Below are 16,888 nucleotides of genomic sequence, written 5' to 3' on the forward strand. Positions count from 1 at the left end.
TGAAGTCAGGCACTTAAGTTTAGCAAATCACAGATGCCTACAGCAATTTTTGGTGCCAGGTACACCTCAGAACTCAAATGAGTTACGCCAACGCATAAACTGGTTAGGATTTAGAATACGCTGTCTAAGTGCTAATGGAGACAATAGCAGAATTTGTGCAGAACTAGATAAACAAAAAATTGGCAGGAATGTGGGGAAGAGGTGGGGGAAGTCCAATTAATTTGTGTGCAGAGACTAGAGGTATGGGCTCACAAACCAGTGACTACTGGGTGAGGAACATACAGAAATGCTGTTAGCATAACAGACCTGCCTGTCTCTTCGAATGTATCTGCAACGTCAGGACGAAAGAAGGGGTGTTTAAGTTTTTAAAAATCATTATCATACCATTATACAGCCACTGGGTGGCTCCAAAGGGCTCTTTAAGACACACAAGCATAATGTCTCTACACAATTTCAGAAAGAAAATACCAAGTGACTTAGCATGATATTCTTACCTGGATGATGTGTGGTCCACATCCAGCAAAGGCTGGTTCAGGTTGGTCAAATCAAGATTGTACTTGGTTTTGTAATACTCTGCAAATGTTTCATACTCAGGGGAAGGAAATTTACTGAGAGGTGTGAGATCGGTGTACACATCAGCCACATAGAAGCGATGAGGCTGGTCAAAATTTCGATATCTGTGGGCAAAACAGAAATCACAGTTCAAACTACATCAAGTTTTCTGAATGAGAATCAACTCTACAAGGCCTTTTCAATAGCACCTTCCAAACCCAAAACCACCACTGCCTAGAAGGTCAAGGGCAGCAGAAACGAGACCACCACCACCCACAAATTGCCTCCAATCACACATCATCTGACTTGGATCTACATTACCATTCCTTCACTGACAGTGCATCAAAATCATCGAACTGACTTCCTATGGGCGTAGCCACACCCCCACAGACTGCATGTCGTTCAAAAATGCAGCTCAACACCACTGTCTCAAGGGCCATTAGGGATGGGCCGTAAATGTTGGTCTAGCCAGCAATGTCAAAAATCCTTCAACAAGTAATTTTTTTAAAAAAGTTAGATAAGTCTGAGAAAGCCCAAAGCAGCTTTAGAAAAATTTGTTAAAGTTAGGGCTTTTGCCCGAAACGTCGAATTTCCTGTTCCTTGGATGCTGCCTGACCTGCTGCGCTTTAACCAGCAACACATTTTCAGCTTACATTGTTGAGAACCAACATAGAAAAAGAATTTATCAACAAGTTGCATTTCTGTAGCATCATCAGATTTCAGTTGTGGACACATTGGCATAATTAATAAGACTTAAAATGATCAAATTGCACCGCACATCAGCTTAGTGATGAAGTCTTAGATAACAACTGGAAGGAATGGTCAGCTATTGGACGCCAGAAACGATTCTATGGTAGACAGCATTTGACACAATTTAATAGAATAACTGCTATAGGGGACTCTCCTGTAAGGAGCACAGACTGGCGATTCTGCAGCCGTAAGTGTAAATTTAGGATGGTATGTTGCTTTCCTGGTGCTAGGATTAAGGACACCTCTAAATATTTCAAGCAAACTGTTACACGAGAGATTGAGAAGCTGGAAATTATCGCACACGGTAGGAATGACGTTTTTAGGGAAAAGATCAAAGCTTTACAGATTGAATTTAAGAGGTGAGGTAGAAGATTAGAAATAGAATCTTAAAAGTAGTAATCTCTGGTTTACTCCCACTGCTCAAATGGGGGAAGGAACAAAAGGCTAATGGAGATAAATCAATGGCAGAAGAAGTGATGTATTGTTCAGTAATGAACTCAAGGCATATTTAGAAATATGGAATTGATTTGATATGATTTATTATTGTCACATGTACCTTGTACAACAAAAAGTTTTGTCCTGCATGTAGTACAGCATATCATAACATGCAAAGACACAAAGATCATAGGGTGATTGAACAAAACAAGAAATACAAAGTTAGGGCTGCAAAGGTGGTGTACAAAAAGATCAACATCAGTTTAGAAACTTGAGGTCCATTCAGAAATCTAACAACAACGGAGAAGAAGCTGTTCTTGAACCTGTTGGTACGTGTGTTTCAGGTTTCTATCTTCTGCCTGACGGAAGAGTCAAAATCCGACAGAATGGAGACAGGCCCTTCGGCCCTAACTGGTCTAGTCCAATCAAAATGTCCAGTCACGGTGACTCAATTTTCTTGCACTTGGCCCATACCCTTCTAAACCTTTCCTAACCATGTATCGTCCAAATGCCTTTCAAATGTTGTTAATATACCTGCCTCGACCACTTCCACTGGCAGCTCATTCCATTATCTCGGTGTAAAAAAGTTGCCCCTCAGGTTCCCTTTTATTCTTTCCCCTCTAACCTTTAACTGTTGCCCTCCAGTCCTCGATTCCCCAACCCTGGGAAAACGACTGAGTGCATTCACCCTATCCTTGCCTCATGATCTTATACACTTCTGTCTCCTACGCTCAAAAGGAAAAGGTCCTAGCTTTGTCCAACCTCTTCCTATAACTCAGACCATTGAGTCCTGGCAACATCCATGTAAATTTCTTCTGCACTCCTTCCAGTTTAATAACATCCTTCCTATAGCCAGGTGACCAAAACCAAACAATACTCCCAAGTGCTGCCTCACCAGCATCCTGTACAACTGCAACATAAACTCCCAACTTCTATACTCAATGCCCTGATTGAAGGCAGCCAGTGTATCATAAACCTTCTTCACTGCCCTGTCTACCCGTGACTCCGCTTTCAGAGAACCGTGCTCCAAGGTCCTTCTGTTCTACTACACTCCTTAAAGTGCTACCATTCACCATGAAACTCCATTTTACTTTCCAAAATGCAACACCATGTTAAACTCCATTTGCCATTTACCAGCCCACTTCCCCAGTTGATCAAGGTCCTGCTGTATTGTTTCTGATAACTGTCCTGATTGTCCACAATACCGCCTATTTTAGTGTCATCTGCAAACTTACTAATCATGCCTTGTACATTCTCATCCAAATCACTGACATAGATAACAAACAGCAACGAGCCTCGCATTGACCTCTGAGGGACTCCAGGCCTCCAATCTGACAAGCATCCTTCCAATATTACAGTCTACTTCTTTCATCAAGCCAATTATTTATCTAACTTGTCAGCTCTCCCTGGATTCTATGCTATCTAACATCCCAGAGCAGCCTACCATGTGGAACCTTATCAAAAGCCTTACTGAAATCCATATACACTACATCTACTGCCCTGCCCTCATCAGTCTTCGTGGTCACTTCAAAGAACTCTAACAAATTTGTGATGCATGATCTCTTACGCACAATGCCATGGTGACTATTCCGAATGAAATCCTGTCTTTCCCAATGCATGTATATCTTATCCATGGTTAGAAGAAATTATAACCTAGGTGGGAGGGGTCTTTGACGATGTTGGCTGCCTTTCTATGGCAATGAGAAGTGTAAATGGAGTCAACAGATGGATAGTCTGGGCTGTGTTCACAATCTTCTGCAGTTTCCTCTGGTCCTGAGCATAACACTTGCTGTACCAAGCTGTAACGCATCCAGATAAAATGCTTTCTATAGTGCATCTGTAAAAGTTGGTGAGGGTCCTTATGGACATACCGAATTTCCTTAGCCTCCTGTCAGGACTGGCAGCTCAATGCTCTGCGTTTTAGATGCTAAAGGAAGGAGAAGGGAGGCTAAAAAGGAGTGGAGTGGCATTCTTTGATTTAAAAATATACTACTCCTGTAACTAGAGAAGATATTTCTGAAAAATCTTTTAGTGAAAATATATGAAATTAGAAATGTGAAGAGATTGATCATCCTGCTGGGACTGTACTATAGACTCCCCCAATAGTCAAAGGGAAATTGAGAAACAAATATATAGGGAGATCTCAGATATAAGCAAGCACAATAAATTGGTAATGATGGGGATATTAATTTTCCAAACATTGACTGGGGCTACAGTAGTGTTAAAAGGTTTGGATGGTGAAGTATTTGTCAAATATGTTCAAATTTATCAGGGTGTGGATGATCCTAATACAGAAGGCACTAAATTGACCTCGTTTTGGGCAATAAGGTAGGGCAGATGACTGAAGTAGGGGAACATTTTGGGTCCAGCAATCATAATTTTATTAGCTTCAAAATAGTACAGAAAAGGATAAGCCTTCCATAAAAGTTAGTCTTTAATTGGAGTAAGGTAAACTTTAATAGGCATGAGACATAATCTTTCAGAAGTTGATTGGACTGTTTGCAGTAAAAAGGACATCTGACAAGTGGGAGGCTGTCAAGAATGCGATGACAAGAATTCAGAGACATTATGTTTCTGTTGCAGTGAAGAGTAAGGCTGATAAGATTAAGGAATAATGGATCACGAAAGATATTGACGTTCTAGTCAACAGTTTAAAAAAAATCTTATTTCAAATATCAACAATTTGATTCAAATAAATCTCTAAAATCAATGTAGAGTGTACAGAGCATTCTTAAGAAAGAAATCAGGAAAACAAGAGAGGATATGACATAGCATCGGCAGATAAGATGAAAGATAGTAGAAAGAGATTCTACCTGTACAAGTACAAAATCCTTTATCCAAAACCCTCAGGGCCAGCTGGTTTTCGGAATTCAGAGTTGTTCAGATTTTGGAATAAGTGACAGTTTAACATGAAATTTAAAAAATCTTACCAAACAGCAAATGCACCTGTGAGTACTACGAGCCCAGAGACAGAATTGAGGCCTACTAGTGCTGGGCCATGCCGCCATGTTACATCTGAGTCACGGGGGTCGAGTGGGTTCACTGCTTGCATGCCAAACAAAATTATGGAGATATAAGCTTCACAAGATCAACTTCAGATTTCTGAGTTTTTCGGATTTCAGATAAAGGATGGTGTACTGTATATTAAGAGCAAGAGGGTAACTTGGAGGACAGGGCCCCTTAAAGATCAAGGAGGGTGTCTTTGTGTTGAACTCCAGGACCTGGAGAATACTAAAATGAATATTTCATTCCAGTTTGTGGAGAAAGAAGTGGAAGCTAGAGAATGCAGAGATATCAATAAGAATAGTTCACATTACAGAAGAGGAAACCCTGGAGGTCTTTTGAGAAAATAAAGGTGGATAAATCTCCTGGACCTGACTTAATGTATCCCAGAACATTGTGGGAAGTAAGGGAGGAAATTGTCAGGTCCCTTGCAAAAATATTTGCATCATCTATCACTGTGGGTGAAATGGCGTGATGACTGGAGGGTGGCTAAAGTTGTGCCTTTGTTTAAGAAGCATTGTAAGGAAAACCAGGGAACTACAGACCTGAGAGTCTAACAGTGGTTGTGGGTATATTATTAGATTCTGGATTAGTGGTGCTGGAAGAGCACAGCAGTTCAGGCAGCATCCAAGGAGCACTGTTCCTCGGATACTGCCTGAACTGCTGTACTCTTCCAGCACCACTAATCCAGAATCTGGTTTCCAGCATCTGCAGTCATTGTTTTTACCTGGCATATTATTGGAGGTGATTTTAAAGATAGGATTTATAGACACTTAGAGAGGAACAAAGTTGATTAGGGATAATCAGCATGACTTTACGTAAGGGAAATAGTATTCCACTTGATTGAGTTTTTTAAGGAAGTTAACAAGGATTGATGAGGACAGAACAGTTGCTGCTGTTTACATGGACTTTAGTAAAGCCTTTGACAAAGTTCCACAAGGTAGAATAATTAGTAAAGTTAGGTCACACAAGATTCCGGGTGGGCCTACCAATTGGATACATAATTGCTTAACAACAGGAGACAATAGTGATGGAGGGTTGCTTTTCAGACTGGGGGCCTATCATTAGCAATGTTCCACTGGGATGGTTTTAGATCCATTTTTGTTTGTCACTTGCGTAAATAATTTGGATGAGAATACAGAAGGCATGATTGGTAAGTTCGTAGATGATATCAAAATTGGTGCTACTGAAGGCAGTAAAAGTAATTCCAAGTAAAAGTAAAAGGTGACTGACTGTGTGGAGTTTGCATGTTTTCCTCGTGTCTGCGTGGGTTTCCTCCAGGTGCTCCGGTTTCCTCCCACAATCCAAAGATGTGCAGGTCAGGTGAACTGGCCATGCTAAATTGCCCGTAGTGTTAGGTAAGGGACAAATGTAGGGGTATGGGTGGGTTTCGCTTTGGCGGGTCGGTGTGGACTTGGTGGGCTGAAGGGCCTGTTTCCACACTAAGTAATCTAATCTAATTTTCTAAGATTACAAAGGGATCTTGGTCAAATGGGCCAACGGGTTGAAAAATAGCAGATGGCATTCAATCTGGATAAACATATTTTGGTACAACAAACAGGGATAGGACTTTTACAAGTAATGATAGGGCATTAGGTAGGGTTGCACAACAGAGGTTCAGGTACATAATTCAGACTGTTTGCATCACATATAGTCAGGATGGTTAAAAAGACATTGAGCACACTTGCCTTCATTGCTCAGTCCTTTGGACTATAGGAATTGGGAATTCATGTTGAGGTTGTGCAGGACATTGTCAGAACTCTTCTAGAGTACTGCGTCCAGTCCGGACAAACAGTTATAGGAAGGATATTATTAAGCTCGACAGGGTTCAGCAAAGACTTACTAGCATGTTGCCAGGTATAGAAGGTTTGAGTTATAAAGAAAGTCTACACAGCTGTGACTTTTCTCACTGGAGTGTAGCAGGTTGAGGGGTGACCTTAGAGGTTTTTAAAATCATAAGGTATAAATAGGATTAATGGTAGGTGCCTTTTCCCTAGCATGCAGGCTTTCAAAGCTACAGGGGTACATTTTTAAGGTGAGAGGAGAGAGATTTAAAGACATGAGGGGCAAACAATTTTACACAGAAGGTGGCATGTATATGGAATGAATTCCTGAGAAAGCGATGGATATAGGTACAAGGTTTAAGAGAGACTTGGATAAGTACACAAATAGGAAAGGTTTGAAGGAATATGGGCCACAAGCAGGCAAATGAGGCTAGTTTAGTTTGGGATTATGTTCGGCATGGACTGGTTGGACTAGGAGGGTCTGCTTCTGTGCTGTATGACTGTCTCTTGGTGTCATACTGTAATGTAGCATTAAGAAATAAAAAGATGAAGCAAAGATCAGAAAAGGGTCAAGTACCCTCTGCTCTAGGGCACCCTGTTTAAATACAAATTACACTTTAGATAATTACAATTGAAACAATTGGAAAAGATGCATAGCTTATTGGCTCTGATCAGGTGTTTCCCAAAGGGAAGAGGTTGCGAGGCCCCTGGCAGAAGTATCTGTATCAACGACAGCCACAGGTGAGTGCCAGAAGACTAGAGGGTGGCTAATGTGATGCCATTTTTTAAGCAAGGCTGTAAGGAAAAGCCATGGAACGAGAGACTGGTGAGCCTTAGGTCAGTGGCAGGTAAATTGTCAGAGGGGATTCTGAGAGAAAGGATTTACATGCATTTGGAAAGACAAGAACTGATCAGGGATAGTCAACATGGCTTTGTGCATGGGAAATAGGCTCTCACTAACTTGACTGAGCCTTTTGAAGAGATGGCAAAGATGACTGATGAAGGCAGAGTACTAGATGCTGTCTATGTGATCTTTAGCAAAGCATTTGTCAAGGTTCTGGATGGTAAACTGGTTACTAAGGTTCAATCCTGGTGGAGCTAATCAATTGGATACAAAATTAGCTTGAAGATAGGAAACAGAGGGTAGTGGCAGGGGGTTGCTTTTCACTGGCCTGCAGTGTGCCACAGGAATCCACTGGTTTTCACTGTTCAGATAGATGATTTGGATGCAAATAAGAGATTTGGTTAGAAAGTTTGCAGATGGCACCAAAATAGGATGGTGTGGTGGACAGTGAAGAAGTTTCTCTCAGGGTATGTGACCTTGATCAGATGGGCCGAGGAATGGCAGATGGAATTTAATTTAGATAAATGCAAGGTGTTACTATTTGGTAAGGCAAGCCAAAGCAGAACTTATGTGGTTAATGACAGACTTCTGGGGAATGTTGCTGAACAAAGAGACCCAGGCGTGCAGGTGCATTGTTCCTTGAAAATTGAGTCACAGGTGGACAGGGGGATGAATAAGGAATTTGACATGCTTGCCTTTATTGGTCAGTGCATAGAGCTGGGATGTCATGTTGCAGCTGCACAGGACATTGGTGAAGCCTCTTTTAGAATGAGTGTTCAATTCTGGTCACCCTTCTATAGGGAGGGTGTTGTTAAAATTGAGGGGGTGCAGAAAAGACTTAAAAGGATGTTGCTGGGACTGCAGGGTTTGAGTGTTATAGGGAGCGGTTGAATAGGCTGGGGCTACTTTCCTTGGAGCTAAGGGGTGATCGTATATAGGTTTACAAAATTACGAGGGACATGGACAGGGTCAATAGCCATGGTCTTTTTCCTAGGTAGAGCAGTCTAAAACTAGAGAGCATAAATTTAAGGTGAAAGAGGAAAGATTTAAAAAGGACCTCTGGGGTATCTTTTCCTGCAGAGGGGAGTGTGTGCATGGAACAAACTGTCACAAAGTGGTTGAGACAGGTACATTTATAATATTTAAAAGGCATCTGGATGGGAAAACAAATAGGAAAGATTTAGAGGGAGATTGGTCAAATGCTGCAAAATGGGTCAGATGGAGATGTCTGGTCAGCATGGCCAAGTCTTTTCAATGTTGTATGACTATGGCTCAAGGGAAGTTGTCCAAGCAACAGATTGTTGTGGAAAAGGTAAGGTTGATGCATTCGCAACAGTCTTTAGCCAGAAGTGTTGAGTGGATGATCCATCTCAAGCTCCTCCAATGATCCCCAGCGTCACATATACTAGTCTCCAGCCAATTTGATTCACTCCACATGATATCAAGAAACAGCTGGAGACACTGTATACTGCAAAGACGACGGGCTCTGATAATATTGTGGCAATAGTACTGAAGATGTGCGCTCCAGAACTTGCTGCTTCCCTAGCCAAGCTCTTCCAGTTATAACACTGGCACCTACCTGACAATGAGGAAAATTGCCTAGGTATGTCCTGTACACAAGAAACATGACAAATCCAACATGGCCAAATTCCGCCCAGTCTACTTAATCAGTAAAAAGTGATGGGAGGAGTCATCAACAGTGCTATCAAGCAGCACCTACTCAGCAAGAACCTGCTCAGTGACACCCAGTTTGGGTTCCAGCAGGGCCACTCAACTCCTGATCTCGTTCCAGCCTTGGTTCAAACATGGACAAAAGAGCTGAATTCCAGAGGTGAGGTGAGAGTGACAACTCTTGTCATCAAGGCCGCATTTGACCAAATACAGCATTAAGGAGCCCTGGCAAAACTGGAATCAGTGGGTATCAGGGCAAACACTCCACTGGTTAGTCATACCTGCCATAAAAGATGATGGTTGTGGTTGTGTCATCTTAGCTCCAGGACATCTCTGCAGGTGCCCCTCAGGGTAGTGTCCTAGGCACAACAACCTTCAGCTGCTTCATCAATGACTTGCCCTCTGTCATAAGGCCGGAAATGGGGACATTCGCCGATGATTGTACAGTATTCAGCACCATTCGCAACTCCTCAGATGCTGAAGCAGTCCGTACTCAAATAAACAAAGATCTGGACAATATTCAGGCTTGGGCCAAGTGGCAAGTAACATTTGCATCACACAGATGCCAGACAACGACCATCACTAATAAGAGACACTCTAATCACCGTCCCTTGACATTAACGATATTACCGTCACTGAATCCCCCATCGTCAACATTCTTGGGGTTACCATTGACTAGAAACTCAACTGGACTTACCACATAAAACACAGCGGCTACAAGAGCAGTTCAGAGACTAGGGATACTATGGCAAGTGACTTACTTCATCGCACTCCAAATTCTATTCATTATCGACAAGGCACAAGTCAGGAGTGTGATGGAACACTCCCCATTTGGCTGGATGGGTGCAGCTCCAACAAAACTCAAGAAACTTGACACCATCCAGGTGGCTGGCACCACATCTACAAACATTCAATCCTTCTACCACTGGTGCTCAGTACATCTAAAAGATGCACTGCAGAATTTCAAAGATCCTTAGACAGCACTTTGCTATTATCATTTTAATAGAAAAAGTGGGGCAGCACAGTGGCTAGCACGCTGCATCACAGCCCCAGAGACCCGGGTTCAATTCTCACCTCGGGCAACTGCCTGTGTGGAGTCTTCCTCCCACAGTCCAAAAATGTGCAGGTTAGGTGAATTGGCCATGCTAAATTGCCCATAGTGTTAGATGAAGGGGTAAGTGTAGGGGAATGTAGGGGGTGGGCTGCTCTTCAGAGGGTCGGTGTGGACCCGTTGGGCCAAAGGGCCTGTTTCCACACTAAGTAAATCTAATCTAAGCACCCTCCAAACCCACGATCACTTCCATCCAGAAGGACAAAGGCAGAACTTACTTGGGAACACTACCCACTGCAAGTTCCCCTCCAAGCCACTCACCACTCTGACTTGGAAATTTACAATTGTTCCTTCACAGTCAATGGATCAAAATCCTGGAATATCCTCCTTACTGGCACTGTGGGTCAACCCACAGCAAGTGCACTGCAATTCAAGAAGGCAGCTCACAACCACCTTCCCAAGGGCAAACAGGGATGGGCTATCAATGCTGACCAGCCAGCGATGCCCGAATCCACAAATGAATAAAAAAAGGGAAAGAGATTAGGAAATCTATATTGATTAAAAGATAAATATTAATTAGGAGCTAGTAGTTCTGTTGGCACAGAAATGTTAGGAAAATACCCTCAAGAAAAGGTACATTACTAAGATTTTGGTAGAGAACACTTGCTGGGAGCCACCTATTAGGAATGTCAAAAAGAGAGAGAGAGCGCGAGCAAGCGAGCACGAGAGAGAATGAGATTGTGCATTCTGCCACACTCCACTGAAGGAATACTAAGTATTAATCATTATCATTCAACAAAGACTTTACATTCTAAATTAGGTGATTGTTGTTTCTGCCTGTATGCCAATAAGAATTTTCTTTGAGATTTAATACTAAGTTCACATCCCAACATATATTGGAGACAGATAGATATCCCAAAGAGCTTCACAGGAATGGTATAAAAACAAGTACGAGATCAAGACACACGAGGGATATTGTGACAGCTGACCAAAGGCCTGGTCAAAAAGGTAGGTTTTAGTGGCCACCTTAAAGGATCAGAGAGATTTATTATGGACGAGACCAAATTCTTTTCAAATATATCAAGGAGATAGCCTAGACCCTAACTTTTATCTTATTTAAAAGCAAGAGTACAGTGCTATGTTCCAGATGTAATTTGACTGGTTACACCACTCAGGGTTAAGCAAAACACACATTACCCTTATCCTAGTTTAGATATAAAAGACAGAAGAATTGGTACAACTTTCTATTAGAAAACTTAATAGAACAGATTATTTAACGACTAAACAGTAAATGCTCTTATGTAGTAACATCCCATAAACACACCTTTGGCAAAGACAAATTCAGTAAAACAGATTGTCTCATGTGTGATTCTGGCAGCAGAGAGAACCCAAACTTGTAGCTGTAGTGAAGGGTGAAGATGTAGCAGCTTTCACAACCAGTTTCAAAACCCCTCAACTGGGGTTTTGAAAGCTAAACTAAAATGCTAGCTCTGTGGGAGCCTGACTCTACACATTCATCCTGTTTCTATTGTCCCACATTTTAAGAAAAAAACAAAATCTCAAGCTGTTTATTAGCTTGGACAAGATAGCTTGGCACCTATGGCTTAAAACCTCTCTTCCTAAAAAGAGAAGGACAAAATACACATCTTAAAGCCATGATATCATCACACAAAGCATACAAGCGTGGGGGCGTGGGATACGTGAAACTGAAGGCAGTATTACCAACGGTGAAGTAATAAAAATGCAAATAGATTTTAAAAATTCGGAAACAAATTCAACATATTACACTCAGTTTCACAGAAGAAAGGTGGTAGCAGGTAGTGAGGTCAACAAAATGAGCGACTGTTGCTTAATGGGAAGAAGATATCCATGTTGCTGACTTTTAATAAGCTAGCCCATCATTCAAACTGGAAAGTTATTGGACACTGACTGACTAGTAGGGGAACTCCTAGTTATTAAAACCCCATCACCTAGCATCCTAGGCATTGGGAATACAATCTGACACCACAGGTCTGTGCCAAAATTAATATGGTACTGCTTTTGGAAGATGTGCTGAAGTCATTCAGAATATTCACTTCACATGTACTTACTAACAAAAGCAAGATTGTAAAGTCTGTGTGTCGTTAAACCACCTTCATAAATCAAAACAACCAGGCAGCAGGTACTCTATGGAGTGCCGACGGCCTCCCAGTATTATCGCTACACTGTTAATCCAGAAACTCAGATAATGTTCTGGGTACCTGGGTATGCATCTGCCATGGCAGATAGTGGAATTTGAATTCAATAAAAATCTGCGATTGGGAGTCTTACGATGGCCACAAAACCTGTGTCGATTGCTTGAAGAACCACCTAGATACAGAAGGAAACTACGATCCTTCCCTGGTCTAGCCTACATGTAACTCCAGACCTACAGCAATGTGGTTGACTCTTACCTGCCCTCTGGGCAATTAGGGATGGGCAATAAATGCTGGTACAGCAATCGATGCCTTTGTCCCGTGAATGAATTAAAAAAAATCTTGTTTATCTACTGCCAAATTAGCAGATACACAAGATTTTTTTCCCTTCAACCAAATGATATATGGGAATTAATTTGCAGTGACGGGGTTGGAACATGGAAATGAATCATTTCATATCTCTGTATTTTTGATTGTGGACTGAAATGAGAAAAATATGATTGTGGAAGGGATTGCTGTATTGCTGGTCACAAGCAAGTGACCAGAAACTCATTGAAAGTGACATTTACACTATTGCTTTGTTCACCTAGTGGGAAAAACTGAATGCAGACAAGCCGGCACCAGATTCTGCCACCAACAAATAGCTGATCGGTTTGTGCAACTGTGGGTGACAAAAGTCATCTGCCTGCCAACAACTATGTTAAAATGTTAATGTACAAATTAAGGAAAGCACAAGTACATGGAGTAAATAATGATGGATTAAAGCAAAGGAACAGTTTTCCTACCTTGGAATGATAACTGCATCCTGGTAGTCTTCCAGATTAAACATGAAGGGTTTCTCTTTAGTATATTGTGTGTTGGGAATGCCCGTGCGCGCTTCTGACCTTTCTATATCTTCCATAAAGGTGAAGTCGATATCCAAGTGGCTGGAACCATCAACTATGAAAGGAAATATTTTACAAATTTGTTTATTTAGCAATAATTAAGACTGTTCAACTAACATATTAATGAATACAAGGTGGAATCTAGTAGAGAGAACCTAGTGCTAAAACATGTCTAACACTTTTTGGTGCTCACAACTTAGTGAGCATTTAGGGTTATACTTTCAGACCACATATTTGTATAGCCTGCATCTGAGCAAAGTGACCCTGGCACACCAGTTTTGGTGTTTTTGACAATCTACACCTGTCAGAAAGGTGTTCAATGGCGCTCCAGCCATGGCCAGCTTTATGACTGTCTTACACTCTATCAACTCTTGTGCAACACCTTCTTTGTGTGGTATTTAATTCAGTGCCTTATGATTCCCAGACCAGTGTTTCAGACGTTGAATGAGAACTTCCTAGCCCTGAATTACATTCGACTGAAACCCTATTTAAAAATATTCCCATGCAACAAGAGTTTTATCTGCACAGGTCCAACATTAAGCTCTATTAAACCAGTGAAGGAGTCTTGTCCCTGTCTGAGAAACTCCAGCTTCACTTTTCACTCAATCACAGAAAACGTATCCATAATATAGGTTAGGTCAAATGTCTACCACAGCTTGTAGAGACTTTCCCATTCATCCATACTTGATGTGGAATGGTATCTCTCTAGCCACAGCCTCTGCTGATCTGCCAGCAATGCGTACTATGAAAACTAGCTATGGAAAGACAGAAGCACACGCATAGTCTGTCTATCTGTGTTACACTACATGCCAGAAACTCATGCTTATATAAGCTACAAATATTACTAACAGTTTACCTTTATCAAGAGGTAGAACACAGTAGGCTGCATCAGCTTCTGTAGGTTTGAATTCTAGTGCAGGTTTCTCCAGACGAAGAATGTGAGAGAAGATGTACTGATGTAGCCTAGTGATCAGCTCCAGCTGCTTTGTACTCAATGTGAAGTCTGATTTACGTAGTTCAATAGATATGGTAACCTCACCAGAGCGAGTATATACCGGAAAATGAGGAATCTGCCGAGGGGTTAAAACCATAATATCCTGCATGATTAGTGTGAATTACTTATGCATCTCTCATGATGCTTACACAGATATTCAAACTGCAGGGTCTTTTTCCTTCATAAACCTGTTTAGAACATAGAAAAATACAGCGCAGCCTTCGGCCCTTGACATTGCACCTTGACCTGTGAACTAGTCTCAGCTTGCCCCCCTACACTATTCCAAAATCACCCATGTGCTTATCCAAGAATTGTTTAAACCTTCCTAATGTGGCTGAGTTGACGACATCAGCAGGTAGGGCATTCCACGTCTTTACCATTCTCTGCGTTTGAAAATGTACTTTCCAATGGAGAAGTACTGCCAAATTTGGAACTGAGCTGCACAAATCACGGGTGCCACGTTGTATTTCAAATCTGGTAGGAACGCAGTGTAGATACCTCAATTGCAACTTTCAAGTATCTTTACCTAGTTAAACATTAAGAGGCACTTCACAACAGTGTTATGAAATACCTTTGACACTTAGCCAAATTAGGGACAGTCGACATTTAAGGCATGCCTTAAAGGAGAAGGGATGTTAAGGAACTTCAGAGATGAAGACATGAATGTTAAAACAAACAAAATAAGGGATGCTTACAAAATGAAAGAGCATAGAGATCACCAAAGCTTACATGCTAGAGATAAAGCTCTGCAGGAATTTGAAAGTAAGGATGAAAACTTTGATATTTTGATTTTTCATTGGTTTCCACAGCTTCAAGGCAGGGCAGTTCTGCAAGTTTGCTCACATTTCTTGTTGGAAGAAAGAATTAATTGCAAAAGTAGTTTCCGAGACAAATTTAGTGCTTTTTATTAAATACAATAAAGTTCTTTTAAAAAAGTCAAATTAGCTTATTCTGTTCCAGTGTAGATAGTTTATAATATGTTTGATTTGGGAGTAATTGTTGTGAAATGCTTCATTGTGATCTGATTGAAACATAATACATTTGCTGTAGCAGATAATTTGGGTATTTACTCCCAATTCCCAACATCCTCCATTTTGGGGTTCTGTTTCAATTTGACTTCTGTCTCCTTCCTTAGAGTGTACTTGGTCTAATACCTAACCTCTCTGTCCTTGCAAATTATTGTCCCACCTTCAATCTCTCTTTCCTCCTAAGGTCCTTGAATTTCTATCGCTTCCCAAATCTGAGCCTGTCACTCCGTGTAAGAATCCTTCCAATTGAGTTTCCACTGCTGCACCAGCATTGAAATATCTTTTACCAAAATCACAATGTCCTATATGACAATGCGAAAGATAATATCCCTTCTTGTCCTTCTCAATCTATCTACAGCCGTCGAATTTGAATTATCACATCATTACAGGGGAACCTCTATTATCCAGCATTCAATAAAAATAAACAGAATAAATCAGGCTGCCATGTTGCAGAATTTCTAATCACACCAACATAATTATGGAGAGTTAGTAAAGGAAGGAGTAACCCACAAAAACCAGATCTTAATAATCAGAACCTTTGTGCTTCTAAATGACATCTGCATATTTTCATGACCAACATTTGCCAGAGTAGTTAGTTAACCTGAGAAAAATGGATTATAATCGACAAAGAAAACCTAAATGATTTACTATCTGCCTATAACACAACCAAACTGCTAGATAATAGTAAATGATTCAGGTACCCGAGGTATTGGTTTGGCAGTCAGAATTCCAAAACATCGGGTTGTATCTTCTGGAGGATACAATTTTCTTCTTCTGAAGTTGAGCTCATCAGGAAGCGGAGTGGTTAACACCATGCCAATCACATACAAGTAACAAGGTTGATTTGCTTTGGGGTAACTGTTCCTCAGACATTCAGGAATCTATGCAAACAGATAGTTGTATGAGAGGTGGGAGGAGGAACAGACCAAGATATTTAAAGACACATAACACAGATACATAATTTATAGTAATAACTATTCTAATTTCTGCTACAAAGATAACAGTTTGTAGACACTTAACAGGAGATGATAGAGGTAAATGTATCCTCAATGTTATTAGGTAGCTCCAGAACACACTGATTTTCATTTTAAGTCTCCAATATGAAATGTGGAAATTTAACATTTGATTTAAACATCTACCCTGCTGTTACTGTGCAGGGTAGCTGGTACTGTGCAGCCATGTTTAGAAAGTTGTAATTTATTCCTTAGGTTGTGCCTTGTGTGACCACTAAGCCTTCAGCAGGGATTCTTAAAGAAACTTTATTCATCACAGGATGCAAAGACCTGCAATCTATGTCATGTAGGGGCACTGATTTTGTTAAATCATAATGCGTACAGTCTAACTTTCATTATTACTACCCTCCAATATATATTTTAGTTATCAGAGAAACAGTGGACATGAGTGGTGACCAGGTTCAATATACAAAATAGTCTGCTCCTCATTATTCCGGTGGGAGCACTAAGCCAGGAGAATGAAAATCTTTATAAATCAAAAAGCCAGTTTATAATGAGCACCGAATCCGGATTCCTAGAGCACCCGCAGGTGCGTGGTTCCAAAACAGCAACAGTGGAGTCATACTCCTTCCTAATCTTTGTTTTCTGCTGTGCAGACATCAGGTCCACGTGCCAATGAGGCGGTATGCTGATTAGTGTGCACGGGACTTCCGAGAGGTTGCGCGGCATAAAGGCAATGCCAGTTAAGCTTCAATGTAGGTCATT

At 41.1% G+C, this 16,888-nt stretch overlaps 1 protein-coding gene across 4 annotated transcripts in view; it reads right to left on the reverse strand.

Moving 5' to 3' along the window:
• The window catches only part of dicer1 (dicer 1, ribonuclease type III), a 179,553-nt gene that overhangs the window by 54,724 nt on the left and 107,941 nt on the right, over window positions 1–16,888 (reverse strand). For all 4 annotated transcript variants that reach the window (XM_060829478.1, XM_060829479.1, XM_060829480.1 and 1 more), the window contains exons 17-20: window positions 15,872–16,051; window positions 14,005–14,218; window positions 13,050–13,203; window positions 495–677 (exon numbers count right to left, since the gene is read on the reverse strand). In XM_060829478.1, coding sequence (XP_060685461.1) covers window positions 495–677; window positions 13,050–13,203; window positions 14,005–14,218; window positions 15,872–16,051 — 731 coding nt within the window. The remainder of the gene's footprint in view (window positions 1–494; window positions 678–13,049; window positions 13,204–14,004; window positions 14,219–15,871; window positions 16,052–16,888) is intronic.

The sequence above is a fragment of the Hemiscyllium ocellatum genome, chromosome 8, assembly GCF_020745735.1.
Source record: "Hemiscyllium ocellatum isolate sHemOce1 chromosome 8, sHemOce1.pat.X.cur, whole genome shotgun sequence".
Taxonomy (NCBI): Eukaryota; Metazoa; Chordata; class Chondrichthyes; order Orectolobiformes; family Hemiscylliidae; genus Hemiscyllium; species Hemiscyllium ocellatum.